We start from the raw sequence: 26019 nt of genomic DNA, 5'->3' as shown, positions 1-26019 counted from the left end.
AAGTGAATCACAAAATGGCGGCTCTCCCCGTTTATTCAGGGTAGCGATCATGTAACTTTTTCTCTGAATCGGAAACGTAAAAAGTGTAAATTTTTTGTATGTATATATATATATATATATATATATATATATATACATGTATATATACACATATATACATAAAAATTGTCACTTTTCACATTTCTGTTCTAAAGAGAAAGTTACATTGATCCAGACTCATGTATATATTGGAAAACATGTATATAATCAGTAATTACAAATTACAGAACAAAGTATAAAATAGCAATATGCCAATATACCTGATGACGATCACATGTTTGCTACTCTTATTTTAACAAACTTGAGATACGTGGATTCGATCGAAACAAAAATGGATCATACTGATGGAGCATCATAGCGACTTGATCGGGTCGTCAATTCTGAAATACAGAACAAAGTACAGAATAGCAATAAGTTTCCTGGTGGATGACGATCACACATTTGCTCTTATTTTAACACACTTGAGATAGTTGGAATACGTGGATTCAATCGAGACAGAAATGGATCACGCGATGGAGCATCATGACGACTCGATCGCGTCAATTCTGAAATTACGTTGATCATCGCGCAATAACGGTCGTGTGCGACTCAACGCGTTATAATTCGCAATGATCTTCCCACAAGGCACTCGCAAACGACTTTTTGCATACGAAATTCACATTCGGACGGCAACACTCGCAGAAAATACACGGAGTAAAACGCACACAATCCCGATTTCCGAGAACCACTGCGGGCACCGCGGCGCGTAAATGACAAAACAGAAGCGCCGGTTTGAAAAATATCGCAGGCGAAATTGCGATTCTCGAAAATCGAAACGTTCGAAGCGCCAAACGACTTCTCGCGATTAGTTACGCTCGGAAGACGACAGAGGGCATTGTTCGTACATCGTGAAAATAAACGGATGCTCGAAGCTCCAATATTGCGGAGATTGTCATTAATTGTTAGTAATTATAGTAATAAGGATATAAATGTGTGCGCGATAGAGTTTTAGTAATATTTTGAATATTTATATAATAATTAGAATAGTGTAATAGATTCGTAATCGACAATGGTGCGAAGTAGCGACAAGTAAGTCCCGTTAAATTGAGGTTATGTGATACACCTTTCTCTTTCATTCTAATCTCGTTATCTCAAATTAATTTATCTCTAATTATTAAATAAACGGTTACATAGAGACAGACACCACCGGCGAAGATCGAGGTCGAGATCACGATCGAGATCGGCCGAACCTGAGAAGAAACGACGGCGATCTAGAAGCAGGGATCGAGAAAGGGAGAGAGATAAGGGACGACATCGAGAGCGGAGGAGTCGTTCGCGGGATAGAGACAGAGAGAGGAGTGACAGAAGGGAACGTTCCGAGAGGGACAGGGATCGCGAGAGAAAACGGTATACTCAAGAAGAGTTTCAAGCTGAAACGGTTGTTCATGGTGTTCACTTTCTTCTTTGATCGCATCATGTTTTTGTAGATGTTTTCAGTAATAAGTTGTAACAATAAAATAATTCATTGACATTGATTGTTCTCGGTATACTAGTGGAGACAGTAAAGAAAAGCGTCTTACAGGCTCAAAATCTTCGCGCTCTGGCAAAGAACGATCGAACAGGTCCCGTTCCCGTGATAGAAAGGATAAAGAGAAGGGTGACAATGAGGAATTACCTTTTGATCACACAAAATTAGACAAGGTGAGCAATCAAAGATCATTGCTCGATTTACAATCTTGTTTTAAGAACTTAAGTTGTCAAAAAATATTAAGTAACAATTTCTATCTATTTTTGTGCAGTCTTTAGGCTTTAATCATTAAACTTAAGTGAATTGAGCAAAATCCAATTTTTACAATCTAAAAGCATAATTCTGTAGCCGTTCTGTGATCTATTGTCACTTACAAATTTACGGTTTAAAGCAAGGATGTGAACTTAGCCAAAATGAAAAACAAGCAATATATAAAAATTTATATTGCAGGAGGAAGAGCAAAAAAGGCTGGAATTGGAAATGCAAAAGAGAAGAGAGAGGATAGAAAGATGGCGAGCAGAAAGGAAGAAGAAAGAACTGGAAGCAACTAAAAAAGACGGTAAGACATCTATTTTGGCAAATCTTCAGCTACCCATGAAAAAGTGGTCCCTTGAGGATGATAGTGACGAAGAGACTCCTGTGGTACAGAATAACAAGGAAACAAAAGAAGAAGGTGCAAAAGAAGAAATTGAAGAAGTAAATGAAGAGGTAAAAGATAAGGAGGAGGAAATTGATCCACTTGATGCTTTTATGGCAGAGGCAAGTATTACTATAATTTATATCATCAATTTGATTTAATATATACTTATGTCCAATTAATTTAATAGGTTCAAGAAGAAGTAAGAAAAGTAAATAAATTTGATGGTAAAGCTCCAAAAAATGCCAACAATGGCACTAATTCTGCATCGCAGAGTGGCGGAGTGGTTATTGTAACTGGAGTAGCTAAGAAAAAAGTACAGAAACAAAAAGGAGAATTGATTGAACAAAATCAAGATGGATTGGAGTACTCTAGCGAAGAAGAGGGCGAGAATCTTCACGAGACTGCGGCCGGTATAGCAAACAAACAGAAGCGAGAATTAGCTAAAGTTGATCATGCTACAACAGAGTATCAACCCTTCCGAAAGTCTTTCTATGTTGAAGTGCCTGAGATAGGTATGGCCATATATTTTTAAATTGTGTTTTCTATTGTATCAATAAATAAATTATATATATATATACCATATATATATATATATATATATATATATAATATATATATATATATATATTTACTCATTTACTACATATTTGCAGCAAGAATGACACCAGAAGAAGTGGAAGTGTACAAAGAAGAATTAGAAGGCATTCGCGTGAAAGGTAAAGGTTGCCCAAAACCTATCAAGTCTTGGGCGCAATGTGGCGTAACTAAGAAGGAATTAGAAGTATTAAAGAAACTCGGTTATGAGAAACCGACACCTATTCAATGCCAGGCGATTCCGGCAATCATGTCTGGTCGCGATCTCATAGGTATAGCGAAAACCGGTAGCGGAAAAACGCTAGCTTTTCTTTTACCTATGTTTCGACATATACTCGATCAGCCGCCGTTAGCTGACGGTGACGGACCAATCGCGTTGATTATGACACCAACTAGAGAATTGTGTATGCAAATTGGTAGGGATTCGAAGAAATTCACGAAATCACTGGGTCTTTCGCACGTGTGCGTCTATGGTGGAACTGGCATTTCTGAACAAATAGCAGAACTTAAGAGAGGAGCTGAAATCATCGTGTGCACACCAGGAAGGATGATTGACATGCTTGCTGCTAACAGCGGACGAGTGACTAATTTACGTCGAGTAACGTATGTAGTACTTGATGAGGCCGACAGAATGTTTGATATGGGTTTCGAACCGCAGGTGATGCGAATTATGGAAAATGTAAGGCCGGATAGACAAACGGTACTGTTTAGTGCAACGTTCCCACGACAAATGGAGGCACTAGCCAGAAGAATACTTACGAGACCAGTCGAAGTACAAGTCGGTGGACGTTCTGTCGTTTGCAAGGATGTGGAGCAACATGTAGTTGTACTCGAGGAAGATCAGAAATTTTATAAGTTGCTTGAGATCCTTGGACATTATCAAGACAAAGGTTCCACTATTATATTTGTAGACAAACAAGAGAATGCAGATACGTTGCTCAAGGATCTTATGAAAGCTTCGTATTCCTGCATGTCTCTTCACGGCGGTATAGATCAATGCGACAGAGATTCAACCATATTGGATTTCAAAGCGGGACGAACAAAATTGCTCGTGGCCACGTCCGTCGCCGCTAGAGGCTTGGACGTCAAACATTTGGTATTAGTTGTCAATTATGATTGTCCTAATCACTACGAGGATTATGTACACAGATGTGGTAGAACTGGCCGAGCTGGAAATAAAGGGTAAGATATAAATCTTTGAATTTTCACTTTCAATATATGAAATATTTCAAATTTATTGGTTTGTTTCCCCTTCAGATATGCATACACCTTTATTACATCAGAGCAAGAACGTTACGCTGGTGATATTTTACGTGCGCACGAGTTAGCGGGCGTACCTGTTCCAGAACCCTTGCGCCAATTATGGGAAGGTTACAAAGCCCGCCAAGCCGCGGATGGAAAGAAGGTTCATACTGGAGGTGGTTTCAGTGGCAAAGGATTTAAATTTGACGAATCAGAGGCTGCCTTGGCGAATGAAAAGAAGAAATTCCAAAAAGCAGCCTTGGGACTGCAAGATTCCGACGACGAAGATATAGAAAACGATATTGATCAACAAATCGAGAGCATGCTAGCGCCCAAGCGAACTGTTCGTGAAATTGCGAAACCGACCGCGACCAGTGTTACAGTGCCCGGTCAACCTATTCCTAGTGCCACTGATAAACTTGAATTGGCCAGAAGACTGGCGTCGAAGATAAACATTGCAAAGAATCTGGGCGCTGAAGCGAAAGGCGCTACTCAACAAGCAGCGGAAGCCATACTAAAGGGTGCAGGACCTACCAATCTTATCACGGTAAAATCCTAGTTTTTGTTTCAAATGTTATTGCAGTAATTTTACGATCGTAAATAACTTTTTTTTTTCTTTTATACAGGCAAAGACAGTCGCGGAACAACTAGCAGCGAAACTGAATACTAAGTTGAATTATCAGCCACGCGAGGAAGATCTCGTAGAAAGTGATGTGGAAACGGGCGAGCAAACATTCCGCAAGTATGAAGAGGAACTCGAGATCAACGACTTCCCGCAACAAGCGAGATGGCGAGTCACAAGCAAGGAGGCTCTTGCTCAAATCTCAGAATATTCTGAGGCAGGTCTGACAGTGAGAGGAACGTACATCGCACCTGGGAAAACGCCACCAGAGGGGGAGAGGAAGTTATACCTAGCAATAGAATCGACAAGTGAGTTGGCGGTCAGCAAGGCCAAGGCGGAAGTGTCTCGACTCATCAAGGAAGAACTTATCAAACTGCAAGCGTCTGGTGCTCACACTGCATCGCGAGGTCGCTATAAAGTTTTATAAAGTTTTGGGATCATTTTAACGAGGTATATAATGTATATCGTAAGGTTATCATATGCATACGCAAATGTATATGATAAAAGTTTATTATACATGCAAATGTGTTTGTTTTTAACAAATTACAATAACAAGATATACTTAACGACTGTGAGAGAGCCTTATTTATATCATTGGCACAAACCACTGCAGGCAATCCAAGTTTTCGCATATTTATAAATAAAATGCGAGCACCCACATTATCTCCTTAATATTTCTTCTATTGTATTAATTTACCTATACAAAATAAAAATTCGAACGAACGCTCAGTAACATAAAATCGCACGCAGTATACGCCAGTCATACGTTCATAACAATTCTTAATAAAATCTTATGTTGATAACGTTCAGCTATCTTGATAAAATCCTACGTTGATTTTTTTTCTATCGATAAACATTAACCTTAGCTATACACACTAGAGTCCCAGAAACCCCAGTGCAATTTGCTAAATCGAGATTTTTTTCGTGTTTCTGAACTTTTTTTTTCTTTGAACCTATCTCGAAGCTCTTTAATTCTATCGATTTTTACACATTATAGATTTCTTCCTTGATCAATTCTTCATCGAAATAATTGAAAAAAAAAATTGAAATTGTCGATTTTTACGGAAGTTATGATAACAAATATGAATGGAGTCACAGGGATCCCATTGTGTATATCAAGGGCAGAAAAAAAAAAGTAATAACAAAATTTGAGAGAATGAGATTATTTTTTTGAATGATACTTTTTCGAGCTTTTGTATAAAAATCATAGTGAATACACGATATACTAATGTCAATTAATACGACCCGATATATATTAACTTAAGTTTACGGAGTCTTTTTAATTATTTAATTTATAATGAGCAGTTCTCGATTATCTGCGACGAAATAACGGATTACGCGCGCAGGAAATCGTATATCTTTGTACATACACTCTCATTATATATACTCTTTCCTCTTTGGCAATATTAATTGATAACTAAAAATACATTTTGCTGTACGGTATTAGAAGGCACTAGAAGAATCACAGACACGAGACACGCTGTAGACATTCGTCGCCGCGAATGCATCGCGATTAGGTAAATTGTAAAGAAATACTTTCAGCGACAAGAACAAAGCAGAAAACAAGATTAATCGCTCATAGCTGCAACTATCCTTGATGATAATAAATCTCGAATATCTTACACGATTCATTAAAAATTAAAATGTACTTTATACACTATTTACTTATTACTTTGGATTTGACAGAATAAGAGCGATGTATCTCATTTTCCTTTTGGCTTGTAAATCAAGATAAAATGTTTAGCAAAAAGATGGTAACGGCAATTGTCGTGAGCCAAGCACGAATATTTATAGCACTAGAAATATAACTATGGGCTATCTCGGCTCTGCTCAGCGAACCCAGAGGTACTTCCGCTGCGATTAAAGGACTCCTCTCTGAAATCCTAGTGACGAGCTTCTCCGTTTCCGTCACGCAAGCTCGCAATTGCAGCATCGATGGCTTCTTAGTAATGGGCTGTACGACTATGAAGATATCGCGATCGGGTGTCATCATGCCACGAAGAGCGCATTGCGCCACTTGCAATTGGCGACCTAGAGCGACCAAGAGAGCTTCTAGAGTGACGGAATCCTTGTCGGTTTCCTCATCCATCATATAATAGATCCTGTCCACCTATAATAAATAAATATTAGATTATAAATAATTCAAAAGTCTGAAAGATATCTCATTTGAGAGTATTTACCTGTTTCTTCGAGTAAAACAATCTTGCCGCTCCTCCACAAACAGGACAACAAGCACCGGGAGGGGTAACTCCAATGCAATACGGCTCTTTTAAAGGAGGACACTGTACGGCGTCACCACAGCGAGATTTCGTTTCATCACCTATGAGACCGACGGCGACACAAGGACCTTCGTAGTCTACGACGACCTTATCGGCCCAAGCTGCGCATTCGTTAGCGTAGGTCTCGCCGTTGATGCCGCACGCCCAATCCCGAAGACTACATCCTTTCAGACAAGGTCCTCTGTAACCTAGTGTGGCTCCAGCTCGGATCATTGCGCATGCAGAAGGATACTGGCGATTCTCTTGATCGCAGACTGGTCCACTGGATTCATCACGCGGATTACAATCTATTGGCACGCATTCGTATTGCTGGCATGGCTTGTGCAAAACAGTCAAGCAAACTCTAGGTCTACGGACGCATCTCTCTGAGCTGTCGCAGGGATTATGCACGCAGGGATGCCTGCTAGAGCAGCTGCCGAACTCCACCTCAGTGGTCGACAACCCGGCGCACTTCGCTAGACAGGCGGACGCGAAGGTGAAACCTAGCCTGCCGCAAACTGGGACATAATGAGCCGGACAATCGCAGGGCAAGGATAACATTCGCAGCTCGCCACAGCTCCTCTTAGAGCACGTAAATTCGCCTTCGAAACAATGGCAAGGATTACAATCGAGGTAGAAATGGCCTTTGTGTTGAATAAACCGATCATGCACCCAGCAAGATTTGAAGTTGAAGCAATTGAGCATGCGGCACTTCTCCAGGCCGCGCGTCGTGCATTGGCAGATCTTCAGGCAACCCTGCTGATCAAACCGTGGGATCTGAATCCAAGATCCAACCGGCACCAATTGCTTCGACATCTCGCCGAGAGAACAAGCCGGCACGCAACGATAAATCTTGGCGCCATTTGGTTGAACCACACAGAGCTGTCCCTGTGGGCAAGGATTCCGTTTGCAGGGCGTCGTAATGTCTTCATCAGGATGGATCACAGCTTCGTCATTCTGTGAATTATCCAAAAATGGCCCTAATGAGACGCACGGAGCGTCCGGTCTACCCGGTGATAATTTGGCGCACAAAGTAGCCGCTGTGTGGGATCCGGTGACTGAGCTCCAGTCCACACAGCTCGCCATCAGTTCTAAACAATCCTCGCGACAAAGTCGCGTCTCGTGGATTCTGGTCTCGCAAGGTCGCAGCTGCAAAAGACAAGCCGCCGCACGAAGAGTCTCCGCTGGACAGGAAGCAGCGACGCGTACGGGCACACCTAGTCCACGAATAATACTTCCTCTGGACCAGTGATCGGCCTCCCATTTAGCTGCTTCGTCAGCCGCAGTCGTGCACGTTCTAGCAAAAAATTAAGTATTCGATTATGACAAGCTTTTAATTTTTTTAAAAGATTTTAAATTTTGTCAGTACCACTCGGAGTTAATCTTAATATTCGACTTTCTAATCGCTAATTAATTTCAGACTATTGACATGACCAGATCTTAATCCACTCTAGGTACCTAAATAAAGTCGTAGGTCTGTCATTAAACCGCGCACAGTAAGACAACCCGGAACAGCCTATCTCGCAAGAGTCGTCCGCATCTTCCAAACACCTCCTCAGTTCACCTTCTGAATTGGACGAGAGACACTGTGCGTCTAGTTGTACCCAGGCGGTCTCCCAGTCTGCCTGAAAAGCTCGCCAGCATAAATTCTGACAGAAAGGCTTTGTCGCTTTCGTGCAACACGTCAATTTTCCAGCGTTCAAGGGTAACCGCGTTGGCTTCGTCGAGCCCGATTTTAGTAAGCAACTCCACATCGGCGACTGAGGTAATACGGGACTGCATTTCTCCGCCAGAGCATCCATGATCTCCTGGTCGGTCGTCGCAGTGTGGAGAATACTGCGACACGTATTCAGGCATGCCGCAGTCGTGGCTTCATCGCAACAGTGCAAATCTACAGAAATAGAATCAACTAATTTGTACGACGTAGAGTCAATAATTCGCTGATATCAATCAATGATTAATTAAAGTATAATAGATAAATCTTCTTGCTAAACGAAAACGTTATTTTTATAACGATTAAAAAATTATAATACATTATAACGCTATTTAAATTAAAACAAATTAAAATACAAGGTCAAAAGCAATGTAGATGTAACATGGTCTTTTGATCATTAATCCATGAACACCATGTACACCTACACTTATATTGCTTTGTCTCTGGAACATTGACGATTTTAATTGAATGACGCCACCATTTCTCGCTAGTCAGAGAATTGGCTTCCAACTTTATTGACATACTTTGACTTCATGACTATTAAGGAGCATTATGATATATTTTTACAGTAAAATGAAAGGTTGTAACAGAAAATGAGATAAAATTTTCATAATTACGACGAGGAGAGTTAAGTAAAGTTTAATATAAATTTTAATATAATAGACCTTGTATTTTAATTTGTTATTGCTTAGCAATTTATACGAGTGTGTAATAAAAACTATAATTATTAAATTAAAACGCTAATTAAATTCAATTAAAAATTAAATTAAATATTTCTTTGAAAAAAAAACGTAATTCTAATATTTGAATACTATTATAAAATTGATTCGATAATTATTTGATAATTATTTGCGTCTACTCCACATAGATCGTATCACGGTTTTTTATGAAATGATAACTAACGTTGCTTCGGATCCTCGGCGTGTTTCACCTCGGCTATACTTTTCAGGCATTTGGGGATTTGATGGAAGCAACCCTTGCTGCTGTACAACTTCAAGTTAGATTGTTTGCTAGGTTTGTAAAAAATATCTTTGCAAATAGCCCTGCATGTGTCATTGGAAACGTTACTGCAGCATCGTTCGGCCTCCTCGCGCTTTTCCAGACAGAAGAAAAATTCGGGTTCGTCGCTCGGTCGGCAGGATTCGTTCAGATCATTTGTGGAACCAGACAGAGCGCAGGTCGTGCGACACGTTGGATTTTGAGCGAGACGACAACATCTTCGACCCGTCCAATCTTCGTTCCTTTTGAGCTCTATAAGAATTCAAATAATTCGATATTTTGCCGCAATATTTGATGCACACTTGACTACCCCGCTTACCATTTAATGTCGTGTTCACACAAGACCAAAAATCCAACTGAAAAAAAAAGAGTTGAATGAGGAAGGACATTGTAGTTACAAAAAATAGAAGAAAAAGAAAAAAAAGAATGGTGAAGAAAGTGAAGTGGCACAATCGATCGCGCGAGCGCGAGTCCGGAGATCATCTTTCATAAAATCGTCACCGCGAAATGAAAAAATTTGGATCGCATTACAAACATCCCGAATCGTTTAAGGTGCCCATTGTTGAGAGCTTCCGATCCAGATTTGAGCTGAATGAAGAGAACAAACGAGTGTCGATTGCGTGGGATCGAATCTTAGAAATAAAAATCGTGTGGCAACTCACCAGCTCCATGGAACAAAACTCCAGCAGACGTTGAGTGGCATTTTCCCTCGCTTCAATTTCGGCACCCAAGACTACCAAGGATATCTATATAAAATTGCGAACAAATTATCTCTAATCCTCAAATCATAATTATTATCATGAAAAAAAAATCAAAGTAATTGCGATAAAATTGCAAAGAAAACTTATGTAGCATGAATAAAAATTCAAAATGTCGCGGATTGGCGGTCCAAAATTTTGAAAAGAAGAATAAATGATAATAAAAGAACTATAAATGATAATAAAAGTAGTCATATAGAAGAAACTCTTTGCATAAATGTGTAAATTATTCCGACGAGTTGGACTAAGCGTTAACTCCTTTAATGTCTGTCTCGACTGACTCGAATTGAACGTCGAGGACTTCCCAAATTCGAAATGCGGTGCGGCGCATTAGCGGTCATTAAGAATCAAGGACACGAATGCAACACACATATGGGCCCCGCGATTTCCTGTTGCCCGTCACTGAATGACAATCGTCCTCGGGACCGAGATATTGCTCGCGCGTTTCGTCTTCATCCCGGATTCAATCGGCGTCCTCTACGAGGACACACCGGATCCACTTGGTATGTCCATCACAGTCAAGAGTTACGACCATCCATCAATATGCGGTGGATCCCGCCGGGGTCTGGCGATAGGCCCAGTCAAAGGTTACACTCGACCACCGAACGTAAATCATCGATCACTTGTTCATATATTTCTCTCCGAATGGCATTTTTTAAAATTAATATGCAGTTTTTATCAAAACGACAAATCATATTATATTGTTATTGAAATAACAGCGCTACATTAAATATTCGATGTAGGTATTTCTGATTGTGTTATGAGCTTCATCATATGTGTGCGAAGAGATTTATTTTATAATTTAATATGATCTAGCAATATCTCCAGAATATTTTTATCAAGTTCGGTTGTTATAAATGTTAGAGGTGAAAGTGATGTGGAGTTGAGAAAATGGCGTATGTACGTATTTCCGTCGCGGTATATTCTGGGAGGTATGCGCAGCCGGGTCACATCGCCATGCTGAAAGAGATGCATTTTCCACTGGCAAATTTTTCGCGGCGATTTTAACGCCGAGAAGTATGTTGATGATGACAAATTTCTGTTTTCTGTTAAACACGAACGGTAATTTTATACGAACTGAATATGATGAACGGTAATTAAGATAATGCGAAACGAAAAATAATTTCACCATTTCTCTGTTTGTGATATCGCGATTAAAATTGACGTAGAAAATACTATCGTTCATAAAAATCTGAAATAAACATTACTTTGAAGCTCATATATCTCGGACCAAATACATCACTGCGACGGCCTCCGAGCAAAAGCCGAGATCAAAAGATACCGAAATAGAGCCACAGCTTTTATAATTTATCTCTTGCTCTCATTTGCCAAAATCCCGAATGCCACAAACGGCTATGAAGTGTCGATTGATTAATAAATTGATCATCTACAGTTCTCTCTAATACGACCCGTCGTATGCACTCAGCTTTTTTAAAATTTAAAAATTACATTAATATGCTTTTTTAATTATTTTTACGATATAATATAATTTTTATATTAGCTATAAAAATATATAATATTTATTTTATAGAAAAAAATACTCATTTATCAAAATGTATTTTTTAATGTGAAACAGAAGAAACAATAAAAATACTGCTGATTCGAAGAAAAAAAGACCCACACGTTGCCGAAGAAACGTCTTTCCTGTCCACCTAAAGAATAACATATCACATATCTCGGAGCTTTCGTCATGATTTCCGGTTATTTTGCTAAATGACCAAGAAGGAAGCGCTCATCAGTAGTCAAGGGAGAAGATCCGGAGAGACAGCTTTCTCAAAGTTTTTCTGCACCTCACATGTCGTGTCTCACATTTCAATTGAGCAATAACGTTGAGATAGAAAACGTTAAAAACCACAAAAAAAAATCGTGTCATAAAATTTTTTGTAAGTAACTTTTTTATATATTTATATATAAAACATTTTTACAATTGATTTTACTTCTTATTTCGAATTCAAGATTTTAAGTACATTAATATCACGAATAAACTCACATCGCGATCGCCGCAGCAATAAAATATCCTTTATAGACAAGATCCTCTCGTACGCCATTCCGTAATCAGAAATCAACAAAAGATTACCCAAAGTACATCCCCCTCTCCTCCCACCTCACCCCGAATAAACTGCGTGGAGACACGATATCATTGATAACGCGTGGTACGTCCAGCATGTTCAACGCGTCAATTCGTAATATTTGCGTATGAATGAGCCCGCGGGGCGCCCCGGAGGGGTCCCGCGTAAATCTCGCAGCGGGCCCCCGGTGTCTCCGATATTATCTTCGAAGAGGAGGCCCCTGCAGTCACCTCTAAAGAAGCTACAGCCGGGAAGCACCCCACGTCGAGGAACCCTCATCGAAGGAAGCAACGAGTATCTTCTTCTCATCTTTTTTCCCACCTATCCATTTCACTCTCCTTCTTTCTCTCTCCTTAACGTTCCCTTTTTATTTCCCGGATCCTAATATATCCGTGGACACGACATATTTCGTGTCCTTTATCGTCCCGGGTTCGGCCCACGGATATTTATCAACCGTGTGATATCGCATTCGGATTACGCTGTCGAGATTGTCTTTTTGAAATTCCCACGAGGCTCCTCCTTCCGCGCTGTATAATTAATAAATTATATTCCGCGACGTGAGGTCATGGTTAATTTCTTGTCGCGACGGAAAAGGTGTACCAATCTTTATACAGTTTCGGATATTGATTTTTGATTTACAATTTTAGATTTCACGTATCGCTCAGTGTTTTGTTCACGGCCATTCACTGTCAATGTAAAATATTAAAACAGCTTTTATGTAAGTATTATAATTATATATTATATATACCTTTATAGATATATTTTTGATATAACTGTAGATACAAATATTTATGTATATATTAATAAGTTTGACATTTATTGAACTTAATTTAATTACTACTTTTATTCTAGAATGAGAGCATTTCAAGAAATTCTCTTAAAGAAACTTCTCTTAAAAAATTTTAAAGAAGAAGAGAGAATGAAGTATGATGTACTTATTTAAAATGCGTACCTTGGAGCACACATTCCGACAGGATCCAGCAGCCAGCAAGCAGCAGGACATCTCTGTAACAGAAACGAAGGAAGGATTAGTTTTGTGCATCGGAAGAGCAGATGGAAACTATAATCCGATAAACTTCGGTCACACTCGAGAATATTTCCTCCACTTTTCCGCCGACACGAAACAGACGCGTATCCTGCATTACGTCAGCATAAGAGAGGCAAAAAGGAAGAGAAAGGATCCGTTTTCAGGAATCCACACGAGGGTACGTTAGTGTCAAAACTCTGCCATCCCCCTGAGGGACCTCACATACAGTTTATATTCGGAGACTCCAATTCACACAAACAGAATTGGAGAGTTTCATCCTGACTGAGGTAATTTTTATCGCAATAAATTCTTTGTAGTTTAAAATACTTATTAGCATCGTTATTAAATTGACGATCAATTTGTGAAGTTCTCCAGTTTTCCAGTTTCAGTTTATGATTGTGTTTCAAATCCGACAAATCGAATTGGCGCGCAGAGTTTAGAGAACTAAAAAATTTATGAATATTATAATATCAAGATCCGTTTCGAAAATAAGATTCCTTTCTTATTTTATTTTCGCCTATATAAAATTATAAAAGATTGTCACCTTTCTTTATACTTTTGAACGATAATTTTGTATTCATTACTACGTCAATTATTATAACGATGGAACAATTGTATTTACGTAACATTTTTTAGAACATGAAATAAAGTAGGACAAAAGTTGAGACGTAGACGTTTCTCGTCGGTGATCTTAAATATTAAAAGTTTCCGTTCCATCTAGCGACTGCAGTGGCGTGCAGTCGAGAAACATTCCGTGTGTCCCCTTTTCTTCCCAACGTCTTCAATTATTAAACGACTGAAGGGGAATTGTCCGGTACGTCATTTGGATCGAACAATCGAATAAGATATCCTGGTCTTCGTCCGGGAACCTTCGTTCGTATTTAACGACAAACTTTGAGCTGTGACATTTTCAAGAGAATTGGTTTTCGAGTTTCTTATCGCCAGTGGGCAGTTTGTTGCCCTTTACAACGTTTGTGACTTCGATTGTGACGTAATTATACGTACCCCGTCAGAACGCGCGTTCCTGTTTTTATATTTCTGACGTGAATGGTTGTCAACGACTCCTCCCAACGTGTCACGTTTTGACGTGAAAGATCTTTAACGACTTTACCAGGTTAACATGCGGGTTCGATCAAAGTGACTCGTGTGAAAGGGGGTCTTTTGAATGGCGACTGAAATCGTAAGGGCCGCCGACCGTGCCAACGTATGCACTGCGTTACAATGAAGCTAATAGATACCAATTAACAGCAAATTGTAGCTCCCTCCCTTTTCTCGCTTCATTTCGAAGAATCGTTTCGATTCCAATTATATATACGCCCGTACATACTGCAGAGTTAATTTTTTACAATCGTAGTCTTTCTGAAGATATTTTGTGTATTCATAGTATAAAATTTACTGTAAATATTATTCGAAGTATTCGTTCGTAAAATTACAGAACGAGATCGTTTGAATTTCATAGCACTTACGAAGAATTATAATTACGGCCGTATTGTCGGGAATGGAAAATATCAGTCGCGTTCGGGATCGTTTGCATTCTTGAGCAAACAGGAGGGTGCTCGAGTCTCGTGGAACGTTCTCCTATTACAGAATAAATTACAGAATGTTTGGCTAGATATCGGTTTCAGTCACCGACACCTGGCACTTATCCGTTTGTCACCGAGTTATTCTGGTCCTAAAATATCAGCGGGATGATTTGTGGAGGTTGAATCATATTTTCTGTTCTCTCAACACGGTTACTATTATGGAGCGTGGAAACCTGCCATCGTTCATGTTTTATCGTCGTGACTTTGACCGCACTCGAGAGTTTTATTTCATTCTTTTTCTTTTTCTTTTTTTTTTTTGTTTTCTTACTCATTACGCATGCAAGTGCGTTTACAATCATCTCGCCGTCGTAAAAACTCACGCGGGTCGTTTAAGACGCGCCTTTAATCGAATCCTCGCCACAAAGAACCTTGACGTTTCCACGTGAAATTTCGCCGCGACAAGTGCGTCGCGCCTTTAAACGCGGCGTTTTGTGGCTCCTGTTGCGGACGACACAAAAATAGCTGGCGTCGTTTGCGGCCATCCGGCGTTTACACCGATCTAAACTGCGGAGCCCCCTTCACTTTGTCTCACCCGTTGCGCTACCCGAGAAGCCGAAATGTTCTTGACTTTGATGGGAAACATCAGATCGACAAATGCAATCCAAATCGTACGACTTGTGAACGCAATATACGTTTTACTTTCCAGAAAGACTTCATTAAAATTTATCGGGAGGAAGAAATTGAGCGTAGAGAGAAGACATTCTCAATTTTGAGAAGATAAAAAACGCTAGAGGTGTAATTATATATTAAATAGAGGAAACTGTTGAAATTAAATATCAGCTGTCATTTTTAAACGCATTTTTATAAATTAACGTTTATCAAATGATACAAATATATCTGACTATCTTTGCTTTATATGTAAACAAAACTGTTCTGTATTGAAAAGTATTTTATTTTTTTTCATTCTTTACGTGCGTTTACAAGCTTAGTTTCAGCAACTTCCCATGTGACACCCTATAATTAACGAATTATATAATTAACGATAATGTAGTAACAATAGTAATAATAGACTGTTACGAGAGGAATCGATGACGACGATGGTATACCGAGAAGTGACAAACAACGCCTAATAAAGTGGACCGTTTAATTTGACTAATACAGGATTCTGCGGAGCGAGTCCAATGGCATTTTAAACGCATTAATACGCTCGATGAAACGAGGCAGCTCGGTCTCCTGCAGTCTCCGTCGTCTCTCATTAGCATAACAAAATAGGAAACGCAGCCACGACAAATATAATAATATTCGCGAATCTCGTTGCATGGATTACACGTTGCGCGATCATAATGCCGTGCCCCGAGGACGTGTTGTAAATTTAATTCGACGTTTTCTCTTGCGGCTTTGTTTCTTGCTTTTCTCCTTTTTGTTTTTCAAACGTCGCCACGTCGAACGCGCCTAATGCACACTCGCGTCGTGTTGATAATGACAGATTTCATCTGCAGTAAATCCATCTGTGCGCCATAATCCGCAAACGGCGCGTCTAAATTTATATACGCGATGTATGTGTGATTTTTGTATAGCAAAACTCCTAAGCCAGTCTCTAACGGGAAACTAAAAAAATATTGTTGATAACTAACGGGAATATAAGAAAAACATTGTTGTACAGAAGCTACGTGTTTCGCGAGTTTTATCTCCGTATTCAAATCCATTATTAGAAAGAAATAGTTCAACGTTTCGTGAATATTACAGTTCTCTAATTCATCAGGCCAAAGAGTATCAAATTGTTCTTCGTCCCGATGGAGTGAATTGCAATATTCACGAAATATTGACGTTCTAATAATGGATCTGAACATGGAGGTAACCCGCGAAACACATAGTATAGAAAGTATCCTTGGAAGCATCAAAAGCACTAGAAATACTTGTTATTCGTATACTACTTCGTATACTGAGAGAAAAAAAATACTAAAAAATAAGCTATTATGATCCACCGAATAAATAATTTCTGAGAACAAATAAATCACGACGTAAAAAAATTTTACGTAACACACGAAAATTATTTATTCGATGGGTCCTAATAATAGCTTGTTTTTTTCTATCAAGATATTGTCTCTCAGGGTATATTAATCATCTTGGAAAGTAATAAAAATCACCAAACACGGACCACCTTGATCGCTCGCTTGATTAAGTCAGAAAGTCCGAAATCAAGTTGTTGATATCAATAATGCATCGCGGTATCTGCAATAAATCATTTACGTATCAATGTTGCGTGTCCGATGATATCCTGTCTACTTGGACGATCGGTATGTCGGTCCACGCGTGCCGAGACAATAAGCGTATCTTCGCCAGTCTTCACGCGCGTAATTTACAGCGAATCGGCGTTTCTCCGTTTCGCCGCGAATCTTTCTCGGAACGAGACGAGCGCGTTTCCTCAACGAATTTAAACGAGCGACTCGAGATGACGTCGATCGACGGGAATGTGTCGTGCAACATTCGTTCTCTCAGCGCAAGCTGTCCGACTCCGTATGTATACAATATACACGACCCGCGACTCGCCGTTATATACATACACGACCGCATAACTGCATTCGCAGCTGCGTCTTTCGGCTGCGACATCATCGGCGTTACTGTCTCTCGTAAAAGAAAAGCTTCGCGCGATATCGCGCTTCCCATATTTTTATCAGCGTATATGACTTACATATGAACACGGTGACTCCAGAGAGCCATCAAAAAAAGCTCTTTGCGAATTGCAATGCGTCGATAAAATTTTATTTCTCAGTGCACTACGAATGCCTATTTTCTCTACAAACAAGAATATCAAATAGAAAAAAATTGCTTGTCAATTTAATTTGTGATATTATTATTCTAGTTCTATTAGAACATTGCATTTCGAGACTGAAAATTTGGCTCGTAATCTGTAGGATTGAATACGAGTATATAAATTCACATCAAATTATCTGAATACTGTAAAAGATCTAGCTTGACCATTTAAGGCCTTCATTTCCTATTTATTGTGTATTCAAATTACAGTCTGAAAAGATACTGATTTAATAGAAAAAAAAATCTTTCTTTATAGACAGGAAAACAATTAAGACAAGTCAAAAGAGATTCGTTCCCACGGAATGAAATGCTTATGCAACTATATTTTTTGCAAGATAAATGAATGCAGACCAAATATAGGGGAGGGGGATTGGAAATTTGAAAATAAATGCTCTTCGAATAAAAGACGTTCCGCCTATCGCCGATCTGGCTGACACTCATTAATCGTACCATAATCAATTCTTCATCGCAAATCCTACCTTTCGCAATCTGTCAGCCATTATCGACGATTACGAACGCCACATCGTTATTTGCAAATATAGGCGCGATAATCCTCGCGAGGGCATAATTAGATGCTGCCGGCGGCAGGCAAACGATGCGATGTGCACACGAAGAAATTGTACTATACATAATTAATACAGTCATCAAACTCGCGCCCGAGCAAGCACGGTGCATTTTATGGTGCGAAGAAGAGAGAAAAGGAAGGAGGAAATCGACAAGGGATTGGCGGCAGCGGGGAGATAAAAAGGAGGGAATCGTGATACGTGTCTCTCGACATGTTTTTATCCGGCGTGAAGCTGTCACAGGGGTTTTATGTGTTTATTTATCTTTCCTCTTATGCAGCATACACCATGTAACGGGTACATATATATCGACGGAGAAGTACATATAAGTAATCTTCATGGTGAAGAGTCTTTCGGATGCTTCTCTCTTCTTTCGTTTGTTCTCTCTCTCTCTCTCTCTCTCTCTCTCTCTCTCTCTCTCTCTCTTGAAATCTGCTGCTACTTCCTTCTTTTTTTTGTCTCCTTGACAAGAAATTCGCGACAACCGGTCCCCTGAGGAACACCACTGGGTGTCGCTGTAGGATCCACAAAAAACCCCCCAGTATCTCCCTAATTATGTCTACGTCTCTCATATTGTAGCGAGAGCGTGCGATCTGTCTTTTGAAATTGATATAGCAATCACCACGATCCACTTCTTATCACTCTTCCAATTAATTGACTTTTTAACGTCACACGCAGTACACTTTATCAGAGAGATCCTGGAAACACGCGTCCTTAAAACGTAGGAGCAACTTTTAAACATCTTTATATTCTTTGGAGTGAAAATTAAGCTAGTCTTGAAAAAGAATAGCCTAATTTTCAATCTTTAAGAATGTAATTCTTCGAAATGACGATAATTCACTTTAAAAGTTTTAAAAAGTTCCTTGAAAGTCTCTGTGCTGTATGGAGTATCACCAAATTGTTGATGCTTTCCAGCATGAGACACAGTGTGATCATCACCATAGTGATCATTTCATCTTTGTTTAACATTGGCAAACAACAAAGATATTATGATTCACTGTGTTACACTGTATTATTTGTGTCTCTTGCTGGAAAGTATCCTGTACTTGTTCCAAGATTGAAAATGATGTAAAACTGTATTGTACAAAAGTGTGTGTGATGTTTTATTATATTAATACAATTATCACGAATGTGATAAGCTTTGAGCTTCATCTTCGATGCGCTTCATTTACATATTGTAATAGTGAATAATATAATACCGTTTTATGTTTGTTCACTGTAATCGTAATCAATCTATAAATCTTTTTTTTTATCCTCGCATTCACTTCGTCATATCGTCATGCGTCAATTATTACGCCTTCTTCCTTGTCCGATTTTATCTCCATATTTATCAACATTTTCTGGATAATCATTATTCATTATTATATAGCTCATCATTACCATTTATTATTTTCTATTACGTGAGCGGAATGAGACATCGTGCACATCGACGTTTTCGACTGCACTTTATTGTTGAAATCGTCGAAAGAAATCCGTTCATAAAAGAAAACAATCGAAGAAAAGGAAACGAGAGAAAAACTTTTTCTCTCTTGCAAGAAATTTAAAAGTTTTCGATCGACTAAATTATTGCAACGCGCGTGGGTGACGATATACTAAATCACGAAATTTACAAAACTCTTACAAAGACAAGCAGTGGGATTAAAGTAAAAAATTGAAACCGGTATACACATTTTCAAATTGTTCGATATACAGTTACGAGACAGAAATTTCTATAATTATTCGCAATGGAATAACAGTAATTTCGTTTCGTGCGCAAATAACGTGCAATTAACATTAATAATCATGTACTAGTTTCAGGAAATTAATATGTAATTTCTAAAACTCAGGTTCTCGCACAGCTTTTGAAAGTATAATAACTCATTGAGAGCCATTAGTCGCGGAACTCCCTCAGACCCGCTAGTATTAGAATTACTTGGAAAATGTATAAGCCGACGCATAATAATGCATTGACGGTCCACGAGGGCGTATCGGAGGCGGCGAGATGAGCGGATGTTTAATGGTTAATTAAGAGTATCGATCTCGATCGGCGATCGAGAGAGTGTGACCGTGGGTGCGTGTACTCGTATACATTATGTATATTACTTGCGTAAGTCGCTGCTCCAATTTCCAGTTGCGGCGAGGCACACGCGTGAAATTACATGTTCAAAGTTGTCGAGTGGCAGGCGATTTTACACGCCTAGAATCAGGCGTCAAATTTATACCTGAGAATCATTATGATCGACACTCTCGCCAGCATTAAAAGGTGCGGATTATTACGTGCGTACGTGCGACAAACTGCCAATTATCTCGCCGCCTTTACGCAGTTTCTGCAAAAACAAACGACCACCGGCTGCCTTTCCGTAGCCGATCAATTTCTAAAATAAACATAATTACGATCGCGAGCAGCTCCTAATTTAACGTTTTTCGCGATCTCTTGTTGCGATTAAGTCGCTACTAAGTTGCGTACGAGGGTTGTTTTCAAATATTTTTGTGCAATTATTTATGCAAATGCGCGAATCATGTCTCTAGCAAAAGAAAATAGAGAGAGAGAAATCACTATTTATTTAACTGTGACAACAGCAAGAAGAATAAAAAGACTTACGGCGATCCGTCAATACGTACCAAAGTATAAATGATACAAAGTATAGATATAATACAAAATAAAGAGTTATAATGGATACTTTCTGTTTGGTGACATAAGTCGATATAAATATTACCATTCTATCTTTCTTGGCATTCACTGTCTGCGTTCAACAAAAAAAAAAGTAGTTTTACAACTGTGTATAATTCTTTAATGTGATTGATCTTGCCCTTAGTTTCTCATGACTCTAAGTGTAGAATTATATTAAAGAATTATATCAAGGAATTTTTTAATTATAGTTGCAAAACTGTCTTTTTTGCTGATCGCATTAAATAACAAAGATAGAATTTGTGCCAACTTGTGTCACTAAATGGAAAGCATCTATTACAACTTTTTATCTATTACAATATATAATAAAAATACAAGCATTTGTGTATACGTGTAAGGGAAAGAGAGAGAGAGAGAGAGAGAGAGAAATAAGCGAAATTTTATTGACAATGTAAATCACAAATTACTAGTCTACTCAATGTTCAATTTTTTTTCTCCAATACGACGGAGGTGTCATATTCATGTATCATTAAGATAGAATAATTACGTAACGCCATGGGGACTTTATAATTATTCACGCGCATGCTGTGTAGCTATAAATCAAGTAGTAAATTTTGTAATACGCGCGTGCCAATGGATTACGTACATTTTCCAGTCGTGTAAATAAATTGCTTCTGCGTTCCTGCGCTGGTCAAAACCGGCGTATAACATGTTAATCATTTGCGACACATGGATGCAATTCGCGTTCTATATAAATCGCGCTCGCATCAGTGATGTCTATTACGTCGCTACTTACATCCAGTATCGTACTCTGCGTATGGAAGAACTATGAATGATGAATGGAAGATCGCCTTTAAGAGAGATTTATGAGAACGACCTTATATTATAATAATGCTGTAATATTTTCATAGAGCATACACACATACGCACATAGTTTTAAATTACAATCCAATTAAAATTAAATTCAAGGCTAGAAATTAAAATAAAGGAAAATGTTAAAATATAATTCTAGTTTACAAATAGAACAAAGAATTAATTTCTATATTTACATATTCGATACGCGGATCTTTGATTTTGTAGAGTCTCCATACATGTAGATTTCTTTTTCTTAGACACTAGTATCACGTAGATTCTCCTACGAATCGCGTTGTGTATCGATAAGAGCATTGAACGAGCAGCGAGTGAGAGAATCGCGACGCGTTATCACCTTTAGCTCTCGTGTGTGGATATATTTATGCTGCCAATGCCTCCGCTTATGCGTATGTTTTTCTCTTTTCTCTTATTGTACATACGCGCAAATACGCCTTCGAGTCCAGCCGAAGGTAGAGAAATCGGGGACCGTTAGCGACACCTTATTCACACGAATGCACGTGCACCGTGTAAATTTCAGAAAAGATTAAAGGGACCAGAAAGATGTGGCAACGAAAGAAAGAAAGGAAGAGAGAGAGAGAGAGAGAGAGAGAGAGAGAGAGAGAGAAAGAAATTACGTTGTGTGGAAAACAGGGCACTTCATCTCGATAAAATGAACTCCCAACGGAGAATGTGCAACCCGCGATTGCACTCGATTTACGATTATCGAGGACAAAAAAACGCGCGTATAGTGTCGTTAACGTTCACGTTATCTCGCGCTAACTTGCATATATTTACCGGCGATAATTGCGACGTAGGTTGACTGTGCGGCAAGTGAGAGTATTTTTCTTTTTTAATTTTTAAGTATTCCGAGTTTTGAGATCGCGCCTTTTAAACTACTATATCAAAGGAACTCCATAAGATACTTCTTGCACACGAATAAGTCTCAATTATTCTCGCAATGCATAACATTTATTTCGTTAAAATGAATAGAAATATATGCATCATGACTGCAACGCAAATCAGAAAAGTCCCATCTCTATTATCCATCCTTGTATGATGAAAAAATATAAATAAATTGTTTTAAGTGTCGACTGAAAGAATCTTAAAGGGGTGACTGTCGCGGAAGGAAGCGAAACTTTTTACATGCATAAGAGAACACGCCGTGAGAACTCGAAGCTCTCGGCTCGAATCGTGATAAAAAATACTCTTTCTCGGATCCCCCGTTCGCTCGTTTCCCGGTCAGGGGAAGGAGTTTTTAACGACGAGCGAGGCGAGACATTAAAAATCGCCATGCGGGTGGCAGGGTGCACTAAAAAAATCAGCGCGACGGAAGGGATCGCAGGAGAGATCAGAGGAACAAGAGGCGGAGGCTCGTGCACACATGTGGCGGGAAGTTGTCGTTGATATCTTCTTGCCGTCCGATGACGAACACTCTCGCGAGAAATGGGTTCAATGAATCTGTCCCGGGGCTTGTATTTTTGCGCGTAGAAGCGACATCGCGCCGACCGATCTTATAAATAATCAGCGGTTCACACACACACACACACACACACACACACACTCACACAACTGGACGATACGTGATAACGCACGTTAAAATAACTCGTAATCCTTCTGCCCATCGAAAAAAATCTACGACTGATACTTTTGGCGGGATCCATCGATTTCAGTTCTATCGCCGATAATTCACATTATTTTAACCCTGAACTGACGGCGAATTTATTGGATCCACTCAAGTATAAATCTCTTTGGTCCAGTTCCATCAATGTAAGATTAACTTTAATCTCGACTTAACTTACTGTTGATCTTTTTTTAAGAATTAGAAAAAGTTGAAGAATAAATTCAACCGAGATTAAAGTTAATCTTGCATAGATGAAACAGGTTTTTGTCGAAAATGTCAAATAGGTCAATTTTCTTTATGTTACATCTACTAAATTTGGATTATCCTTATTAAAATATATTTAATATTTATTCTTTTCTTATATTAGTTATGTCATTCTGATTTCTTAATTAGTGTCTCTTAATTAATATTTAAATGAATTTTACAGATCCAGCATAACTATGTTATAGATTTTGGCATCAACTCCGGATAATTAAAATATTTGCTATTAACCAATTAAATTATTAATTTCGATAAGCAAACTTTAGAAATGATAGCGCGTACATTCACACACAAAAACAGAATTATAATTAATTAATCGAATTAAAATTAGGAATTCGCAGATAGTTTCGCGGAGAGAATGAAATCGTTATTAAATAATTTATTTATTCGATCACATGGGATTCGATTATTCGTAATTTTAACTCATTCATTCATACCACACAAAAATAAATTCATCATTCTTTCAATCTATTCCGATTCGGCTGTCTTTTTATAAGTCCCACGTGGAAAAAAGATATAAGATTATTTACCTTGCGCTGCGTTGAGGAAGGGATTGCCAGCCAAGACCGGCGCAAGGATCGTCACGACCGTCGTTATCACCAGCATCGTCAAGTGGTGCATTTTCGATACGTGCGAAGACGTGCGTGACACCCTTCTTTCGAATTTCTGCGTAACGACGCGCGCGTTCACCTCATCTCACCACCGTACGCACGCGTGTTTCACCGTGAGAATTGAGAGAAAAATCAGAGAAAAGAAAAGGAGGAAGAGGAGGAGGAGGAGGAGGAAGAGGAGAGGGAAGAAGAAGAAGAAGAAGAAGATATCAGGCAGTCTCACGGATGCGAAGGAGTCACATGTCGAGACGAGACACGCATGGCACTCGCACAGAGAACAGAGATGTATACTCGAACGCAGCTCGCGAGCGACTGAGCTTTTCGTGAGCACTTACGAGTCACGAGTTGAGCTTTTTACTGAGTGAGTGGGTGAGAGAAAGAAACGAGGAGTAGAGAACCGTGGCTCTCCCCGGAGTGCCGGAGGGGGACCCGGGTCTCGACGAAGACGGGTAAGAGGACGGACATTGCGTGCGAGAGAGGGACGGCGAGAGAGAAATTACGTGTGTGGGTGGGAAGAGACGCGTGGCGCGTATACGCCTGTCATGCGGTGCAACCCGCTATTGTGACATCTTCGACCATATACCCACACGATATCCCGACGCATTTTTTTCCCTTTCTTTCGTCTTTCCGGCCGGCGTCCCTTAACCGCGCGGCGAGTTCCCGTAGTGAGTTCTTTGTTACGCGCGCAAGTAGCGAATCCGGGGATGCGAGCGAGAGAGAGAGAGAGAGAGAGAGAAAGAGCACGTAATGGATCACTTGACCGGGTATTCGTTCTCCATTTGCAGTATCTCTTCCCGAGTACTTATGTATCCGCCTCGAGCCGAGAGCACGCAGGTCAGACGAAAATCAACCCATAAATCGAATGTCGCCGCCAGCCTATTTGCCTTGTGGCTTCGAGTGGCACTCGTATTCCGAGAAGGAGAAAAGCCGATAACCCAGGGACGGTAACTTCCGCTGATAACGTCGCGATATGACGCGAAGTAAATCTTCCATAATACATTTTCGATACGCTCGATACTCGCAAGATACTGACGACGTGGCGTCTCTTGTACAAACAATCCTCGAATTCAGATGGACGATTTCGTATAAAAATGCGACGAATAGATACTTCAGCGAGATAAGATTAGATCTTGTTATAACTCACAACCGAATTCTAAGAATAGGATTATTAATCTGTTAAGAAAATCCATGGCGCATGTGAATGGTTTTATGCGAACGGCTCAATTAAATGTCAGGGCGATTTTGTCTGCATGTAACCCGGATTTTTCTACGCTTCATAATTTATCGCGTAGTCAGAGATTGAAGCGTGGAGGACCATCCATTTTTTATCGATGTCTTGCTGGCCAATGGGTGTCCGAAAACACGTTCGCCGTCGTCTTCGGATATTTGATTGACTGATCGGAGCGGATTCTCAGAGCAACTGTAATTTATTAATTTATTCCACCGATAAATCCGCACGTGAGCGGACGACCGGTTCATGGTATCTCTCTCTTCTTCGTTTCCCTTTTAATCTCGTCTCTCCTTCTCTCTCTCTCTCTCTCTCTCTCTCTCTCTCTCTCTCTCTCTCTCTCTCTCTCTCTCTCTCTCTCTCTCTCTTTCTCTCTCTCTCGCTCTGTTTCTTTGAAGAGGAAGGAGGCTGTTATTCTACTACATCAATGTAAATAACAGCAGCGCGATATGTCATTTGCGTGCATTGC

The 26019-nt window shown here is 39.5% G+C and overlaps 2 protein-coding genes and 1 long non-coding RNA gene across 3 annotated transcripts; 2 read left to right on the top strand and 1 right to left on the bottom strand.

Annotated features, from left to right (window-relative positions):
• The first annotated feature begins 891 nt into the window (after positions 1 to 891).
• On the top strand, positions 892 to 5219 carry Prp5 (pre-mRNA processing factor 5). Its single transcript, XM_011052226.2, has 8 exons — positions 892 to 1107; positions 1213 to 1425; positions 1572 to 1719; positions 1997 to 2305; positions 2374 to 2698; positions 2840 to 3962; positions 4038 to 4569; positions 4649 to 5219. The coding sequence occupies exons 1-8, from the start codon at positions 1088 to 1090 to the stop codon at positions 5069 to 5071; spliced, it is 3093 nt and encodes a 1030-aa protein (XP_011050528.1). The 5' UTR covers positions 892 to 1087; the 3' UTR covers positions 5072 to 5219.
• Positions 5137 to 24884, bottom strand: Reck (reversion-inducing-cysteine-rich protein with kazal motifs). The gene is made up of 8 exons (XM_011052215.2): positions 24242 to 24884; positions 13395 to 13447; positions 10278 to 10361; positions 9935 to 9971; positions 9520 to 9867; positions 8361 to 8793; positions 6825 to 8199; positions 5137 to 6754 (listed from the first exon to the last, which is right to left on the bottom strand). The coding sequence occupies exons 1-8, from the start codon at positions 24330 to 24332 to the stop codon at positions 6371 to 6373; spliced, it is 2805 nt and encodes a 934-aa protein (XP_011050517.2). The 5' UTR covers positions 24333 to 24884; the 3' UTR covers positions 5137 to 6370.
• Positions 10369 to 13376, top strand: LOC147908215 (uncharacterized). The gene is made up of 3 exons (XR_015546312.1): positions 10369 to 12256; positions 13090 to 13160; positions 13295 to 13376. It is a non-coding gene; the product is annotated as an uncharacterized LOC147908215 (long non-coding RNA).
• Positions 24885 to 26019: the final 1135 nt, after the last annotated feature.

Source organism: Acromyrmex echinatior, chromosome 10, assembly GCF_024713525.1.
Source record: "Acromyrmex echinatior isolate Ae372 chromosome 10, ASM2471352v2, whole genome shotgun sequence".
NCBI lineage: Eukaryota > Metazoa > Arthropoda > Insecta > Hymenoptera > Formicidae > Acromyrmex > Acromyrmex echinatior.
The sequence above is the reverse complement of the archived record's forward strand: the minus strand, read 5'-3'. Positions and strand labels throughout refer to the sequence as shown.

Coding starts and splice junctions, on each gene's coding strand:
- Reck (XM_011052215.2), bottom strand. CDS start 24,332: ATGCACCACTTGACGATGCTGGTGATAACGACGGTCGTGACGATCCTT. Junction 8,200..8,360: donor AGACCTACGACTTTATTTAG/GTACCTAGAGTG, acceptor ATTTTTTGCTAG/AACGTGCACGACTGCGGCTG. Junction 6,755..6,824: donor TGTTTTACTCGAAGAAACAG/GTAAATACTCTC, acceptor TATTTATTATAG/GTGGACAGGATCTATTATAT.
- Prp5 (XM_011052226.2), top strand. CDS start 1,088: ATGGTGCGAAGTAGCGACAA. Junction 2,306..2,373: donor TTGATGCTTTTATGGCAGAG/GCAAGTATTACT, acceptor TTAATTTAATAG/GTTCAAGAAGAAGTAAGAAA. Junction 4,570..4,648: donor GACCTACCAATCTTATCACG/GTAAAATCCTAG, acceptor TCTTTTATACAG/GCAAAGACAGTCGCGGAACA.